At 40.8% G+C, this 6,710-nt stretch overlaps 1 protein-coding gene and 3 non-coding genes across 4 annotated transcripts; all 4 read left to right on the forward strand.

Moving 5' to 3' along the window:
• Nucleotides 1-746: 746 nt before the first annotated feature.
• Nucleotides 747-5,959, forward strand: rps3 (ribosomal protein S3; the record flags this gene model as incomplete). Its single annotated transcript, XM_042515798.1, has 4 exons — nucleotides 747-842; nucleotides 2,530-2,624; nucleotides 4,599-4,786; nucleotides 5,742-5,959. Coding segments are annotated over 4 exons (579 nt in total), but the record flags the coding sequence as incomplete, so codon positions are not given.
• On the forward strand, nucleotides 1,223-1,372 carry LOC121965666. The gene has a single exon (XR_006107509.1). It is a non-coding gene; the product is annotated as a small nucleolar RNA SNORD15 (small nucleolar RNA).
• Nucleotides 3,639-3,788, forward strand: LOC121965665. The gene has a single exon (XR_006107508.1). It is a non-coding gene; the product is annotated as a small nucleolar RNA SNORD15 (small nucleolar RNA).
• A 99-nt stretch (nucleotides 5,960-6,058) lies between the features above and the next one.
• On the forward strand, nucleotides 6,059-6,206 carry LOC121965664. Its single transcript, XR_006107507.1, has one exon. It is a non-coding gene; the product is annotated as a small nucleolar RNA SNORD15 (small nucleolar RNA).
• The last annotated feature ends 504 nt before the right edge of the window (nucleotides 6,207-6,710 follow it).

The following is a 6,710-nucleotide window of genomic DNA, read 5'->3' on the forward strand; positions in this document are numbered from 1 at the left end:
TTGTGCTTTCACAGGATTTAGTTGAACTCCTTTTGTTTAATTACAAAAATAGTCAGTATCTATACCCCTAAATTTCCTTTGGTTTTGTGTTTTTGTTTTTTGTTGGGGGTTTTTTTGCGTTTGTTTGTGTTTTTTGCTCTAGTACAGGGGCGTAACCATTTGGACCCGCTTTAATATTTCACGCTCATATCGCTCTGCACACAAAATGCACTTTTCACAGTCAAGCTTTGAAAGATATTATACATTAATATTTTTTAAAACTTTCATTGAGTTAAATTTTTTAACATCAGGTCTCATCATAAATATCAAATATTCATTAATTTTCTGAATTTTAACCCTTTAAATGCCAGGTTTTTGTCATGATGCCACTGTTTTTAGATGGGGAAAACAACACTAAAAGGTGAATTATTTCCAATATATTACATGCAAAGGCGATTTTTTTTAATCACAGTCTGGGATATGTCAATGATTTGACAATGCACCTAGTGGAAATAGCAAGCATACTCTCCATATGCCAAAAATGGTAGAAAATGACATCATCAGGTTAACAGTATGAATGTACCAATTTTGTTCAGACGGTGTATTTTAAAACTTACTGCAGAGTTGATGAGAGCAAACCTGTCAAGATGTTAAAATTTCAAGATCATGGTTACGTCATAATATTCAGCATTGTCACGCAAAAAAAACTGACGATGATGACGGCTGACGTTTTGCCTTGTTTAACACAAGTGTTTTAAATTGTCTTTAGGACCCAGAATGTTCTGGGAGAGAAGGGCCGTCGGATCAGAGAGCTGACCGCTGTGGTCCAGAAGAGGTTTGGCTTCCCTGAGGGCAGCGTGGAGGTAAGAGAAGCAAACATGTTAATGCAGCTCGATCAGTCATTCTTAATGCAGAAGGAAAATGTTGTATAACAGCGTATTTTAAAACACGGTGGGTGTCATTAAGATTTTAATGGTACTACTTTTACCGATACTGCCTATCAATCCAGAATTTTAACGGTGCTTGTATCGGCTCCATTTGGGTTATTAAAATAAACATTCTGCCATAGCGTTCTCGTGATCAAATCACTATTATAGACTATAACGTACCTGAGGTGAACAACGAGCTAGGCGATCAAACCTTTTTTTTTTTTATTACTGTGGTCACATTTTAAGACCCATGCAGTTTTATTTTTAGAATAAAGCTAACAGATGGAAAGGCTTCACAATCTTGGTCGTCCTCCCTTCGGTGATGATACGATGACGAGACAGAACAGGACTCAGCCTGGTCCTTTGGGTTACTGGTTCAGGTCCATGTTCTGTGGTTCTGCTCCAGTTCCTGGGATCAGAGAGTCTTTTTCAAATGAAGACACAGAGGCATTTGTCTGAGAAGGGTGGAGGCACCTGGAGTGAAATCTGCATCTCCAACCGTCGTAGTACTAGAAGTAGGCCTGGGCAATAAAACGATGACGATATGAGTCCCGAAATAACGATTGAGATGTGAGACGTAGTTGATAGAATGTCAATAGAACGCATTCCAGCCGTGTTTTGACAGACAACAGGAACAGCAATGATAATAAGAATTTGCGCGGCAGCGAACCAAATGCAGCGAGCGACTTAGACTCCAGAATACAGCTGAGTGTTTGACAACCGACTGTTGCGGATCAAACGGCTGATGGTCCGACAGCAGCGCAGTGAGAGACAAACGGAGCGCAGCTTCTCCTCAGAGCAGGTGGAAAGTGACTTCTTTAGACATCTACACACAACTTTGTGTTAGTTTCAGGTTGAATCAGACTTTGGATGAATTATTTAGAAAGACCAGGATGCATCGCTCCATGTCTCATCCAGCCGCTCGCGCTGAGCTCTCGGTATTATTACCAGGGGCAGATGTAATGTTTTGGGGGCCTGGGGCTACAAGCGTTTACCTTAATTTCACCCTTTCTCTAACTGGGAATGTCGGCAGGCTGTTTGCAGCTGAAGGAGAAGTAGGTCTACTGAAAATGTATTTAATTTTGCCTGAGTAAAATGATTGTATGTAATATGTGTATTACACTCCAACACACCGTGGTCAAATGAAACTGTCAGTGGACTATGAGGGCAAAAAACAAACCACCCAAAAAAAAAAGAAAAGTAATTGTTCAGTAATTGTAATCGAAGTAAAATGTTCAATTAATTGTGATAATTGATTTTAGGTATGAGGTTCAGAAGTGGGTGGAAATTTAAGCACCTGGACCTCTTTGACTTTCAGTTGAATGGGTCCGTCAGTAGGCGATGCCTGTTTTACAGTATATTTGTCATGTTCAATGTCTGACAGAAGAAAAAAATTCAACCGAAATGAACCTTATGATATCTTTATATCTCACTTAGGAGAAGGTAGGTAAGTTATTATATTAAGATTGAAGACTTTTTTCCACATCACCCAGCTCTAACTAGCATTTAATTTAATGAAAACACACCGGTACTCTGACTTACCAGTCAGAGAAATTTTGGCAGTTTTGCATTGACAGCATGCAGGAAGTTTGACCTTGGAACCGTCTCCCCTCTTTCGTAGTTGTATGCTGAGAAGGTCGCCACCCGTGGTCTGTGCGCCATCGCTCAGGCCGAGTCTCTGCGCTACAAGCTGCTGGGAGGCCTGGCTGTGCGTAGGTAAGCAGTGCTGCACACTAACTAGTAGGATTTACTGTCAGAAGCATTCAGCATGTTACTCTGCATGTTATTTTTGCAGCTGCTCTTTATCTAAAAAATGAAATGCAGTATTTTGAACTTTAAAGACAGGAAATTGTTAGTATATCTTAACTGCAGGGGTCCAACTTTCTTTGCATCAAATCAGAAATGTTATTTTAAAGGTAGTTTCCATGCTCCTACATGCAGGGACTTTGGCAACAGTAAATACTGTGATTGGTTGGCTCTGGCTGCTTGTGTTTTCTCCCACAAGTTTCTGATTGTAGGGTTGGACCCAAATATTCGGATATTCGTTAATTGGTTAGGTGTTCAGTTTTGACTTAAGGGATTTGGATATTGGTGGTGTTTTTTTTGTTTTGTTTTGGGGGTTTTGCAGAGGACAAATGTCATTTCAGTGTATGTGAGTGTATGTACATCTTAAATTTGAGATTTGTTGGAGTTTGTATGCTGTGCTGCTGTTTGCATAGAACAGTGCATAGAAAGGTCATTGAACCCAACACCCAGGAGGTTTAAGTTCGTCTGCTCACCGCCCCCTTCTTCGCTGTTAATATATGCAGAAGCTCAGAATCCCAGTAAATGGTTTTTGATAGTTGAAGCGATGTGAAGGAGGTTGAAGAGTTTATGATCTGCTGCCTTGGATGAATCTTGTAACATTTTTGCTGTGACATTTGTGAACTGGATGTTTTAAGATTAGAGTTGAATAATTTAGTATATAATACTGAAAAGTGATGAAAACATGTTTTTTTTTGTCCCCAATAGTAGAAAATCAGTGTTTCATCAGCAAGCAGACAATAAAGACATGTTTTTTCTTTTATTATAAACAAAAAAACACCAGACATGCACAGTGGAGGCAGCAAGTATGACAGAGGAGATTAGACCATGTCAAGTAAAGTTCATAACAGAAGCTGTCATCTGTCGTACGGAGCCTTGTGTTTGCTCTCAGGGTGAAGTGTTTGTTCAGTGTCCCAGTTTCTGTCCCTTCAGTGAAGATATGATGACGAGTCGGAACAGGACTCAGTCTGGTTCTGGGGGTCACTGGTGCAGATTCACGTTCTGTGGATCTGCTCCGGTTCCTCAGAGCTGAGAGTCCTTTTTGGTTGAAGACATCGAGGCATTTGTCTGAGAAGGGTTGAAACGGCACACGTACACACTTATCCACCCGACTCTAATGTCATCAAAAGTCCATGCAGATAACCTTTGAACCAGATTCAGAGGTCTGGACCCAAGCAAGAGTTAAAATGGAGTGAAATTTTGTAACAGTGCAGTTTGTTTGTAAATGTTGCTGGACAGTGTTTTCCCACAGAATCAGAATCTATGTGGGACGGTGTTGGTGTTTTTGTTTTGGGTTTTTTTTGTGTGCAAGTTTTTATCATTCAGTGCCACATCTAAATTCTAGCTTTTGCCCGTCTGTGAACATCGCAAAAGCGAAACTCTTCATGACTTATTGTTATTCCTCAGCAGCAGTTTGTGCCACTTATTGATCAGTTCCAGTCAGAGCTGATCAGATCAATGGATAAGAGGAAAGAAGAGTGCAGAGTGAGTGAAGGCAAACTTTTAAGACCCAGCACAATGACCAGCCGAGTTTCACTTTCACTGCTGCTCCGTTTGTGACAACATTACGCTCTGCTGTGCAATGAATTATAGCATGGCGTATATATTTAATGTATTTGTGGCAGCAAATGAATTAGTTGTGGCAGCTTATCACAAATAAATAAATGTGTGTGAAAGCCTGCTGCTCAACTGATTTTTATTTATTATCTTTTTTTTAGATAATAAGTTTTGGAGGTGTAGCTTCAGAGCGACGCAGACACACCACTGCATGAGTATAAATGCTCACAATGGTGTCGGCTCTTTGTTGAGCCTTTGTGCATCTGCTCAGCAGTAAGTCTCGATTAAATGTTGTGTGTTAAAACTGTTCTCACCCCTTGACTCTTTCAGGGCATGCTACGGTGTCCTGAGGTTCATCATGGAGAGCGGCGCTAAGGGCTGCGAGGTCGTGGTGTCCGGCAAGCTGAGGGGTCAGAGGGCCAAGTCCATGAAGTTTGTGGACGGCCTGATGATCCACAGTGGAGACCCCGTCAACTACTACGTCGACACAGCAGTCCGTCACGTCCTGCTAAGGCAGGGTGAGTACAGCTCGACCAGCTCAGCGTTTCTGGAACACGTTTTTATTTTGATGTTTGCAGAAAACCAGGGCTCCCACCGTCCTGAAAAACTGGAAAAGTCATGGAATTTCACAATCATGAAAAAGTCATGGAACTAGTAAAAATTACATTATATGTTGTCCATAATAAACTACATTAATGTAACATAACGGTGTATTAATTTTCTGTAGCTGACGACGTAACATAGCTTTAATATGTGTTGACGCGTGACAGCGTTCTGGTTATGTTTTTGTTCATCGTGTGTGTTTATTCATTTTCTCTGAGCGGTTCGTCTCTCTCCTCATGTATGCCCACTAAACATGTCAAATACATTTTCAAGCACTTTGGGCTTAAAGGGTATGGATCACTGATTTTTAAAAGGAAACAAGCTTTTCATACCCACGGGCATGTTTTTTGTCAATTTTTTTGATCGAAAAACTGAAATTTTGCCCTTCTTTTTTACCTCAAGTTTTTTGAAAGGTACATTTTTCTTTTGAAATCGGCAAAATGACTGACAATGACTAAAGAAAACAATTGTTAAACAATTTGAAAATGTCTGACTGTCCCACACTTCATGTGGGATTCTGAAATGGATTGATTGAAAATGTTTGAATAGAGTTTTTATCGTTTATTTTTCAAAAATGCTGGGAAAGTGGGGCAAGAGAAAAAGAATTTCTTTTTTGGTCCTTGTGAATTCATGGAAAGGTTTTGAAATTTTGTGACTGTGTGGGAGCCCTGAAAACCCCTCCCAAGTTTCAAAGTGTCACTGGAACACTTTCTGACACCTGAGACACTGAACCTGATGATTGGTACTGGAAGTAACTTAAATAATACTTTTTATCTTTATTTTGTATTTTAGCTCTGTACTTTATAGCTTTTTTGTTGGCTTTTTTGGGGCTAATACCTGTGAATTGATGTGCTTGTCGATCATCTTCAGGTGTGCTGGGCATCAAGGTCAAGATCATGCTGCCCTGGGACCCCAGCGGTAAGATTGGCCCCAAGAAGCCCCTGCCAGACCACGTCAGCATTGTGGAGCCTAAGGAGGAGAGCCTGCCCACCACACCCATGTCTGAGCAGAAGGGTGCCAAGCCAGAGGTGCCCGTCATGCCCCAGGGAACACCTGTACCCACCGCATAAGAGGGTAAGAAACCGACGATCCCATCGCCAGCGGAATTTGAGGATATTCTTGCAATAACAGCAAGATGGCAAAAAATAAAAGCAGATTATAGTCTTTTTTTTTTTTTTGGTCCCTCCCTTCAGTGAAGATACGATGACGAGTCGGAACAGGACTCTCCAGTTCTGGGGGTCACTGGTGCAGATTCACGTTCTGTGGATCTGCTCCGGTTCCTCAGAGCTGAGAGTCCTTTTTGGTTGAAGACATCGAGGCATTTGTCTGAGAAGGGAAGAAACAGCGCACGCACCTGAAAATTACTGAGGACACATCAGTGACGTTTGAATCAGAGCTGTAAACCATAGCAAGGTGGCTCTGCTTTCAGTACCAAATAAACTACAAATAAAGCGAAACTCGACCTAAACTGAAGGTTAAAATAGTTTCGCAGCATTTTTTGAAAATTTCTTTTCCTTAATGTGCTTAAAATTGCTAATATGTTTAATGGGGATGCCCCAAGCTGTTCTTTTGACCAGAATCAGCTTATTTCCATCTTTTCAGTTCACGTTGTCACGCTCTTGTGGCATCTTTTCAGAGCCTCAAAGGGCCGTTTACACAGCAACAGTTCTGGCATGACACATTAAACTTTTGTTGTGGTTATGAAGATTTGTTTTAATAACTTGGATCAGAGGGATTAATTCAGGTTTTATTGTCTTTTACAGGTTTTCGAGATCTCCACCTGATGGAAGCAAGATCCTCTGTTTTTTGTGTACAAAAACAATAAAATCTGGAAAATAC

The sequence above is a fragment of the Plectropomus leopardus genome, unplaced genomic scaffold, assembly GCF_008729295.1.
Source record: "Plectropomus leopardus isolate mb unplaced genomic scaffold, YSFRI_Pleo_2.0 unplaced_scaffold21132, whole genome shotgun sequence".
Lineage (NCBI taxonomy): Eukaryota > Metazoa > Chordata > Actinopteri > Perciformes > Serranidae > Plectropomus > Plectropomus leopardus.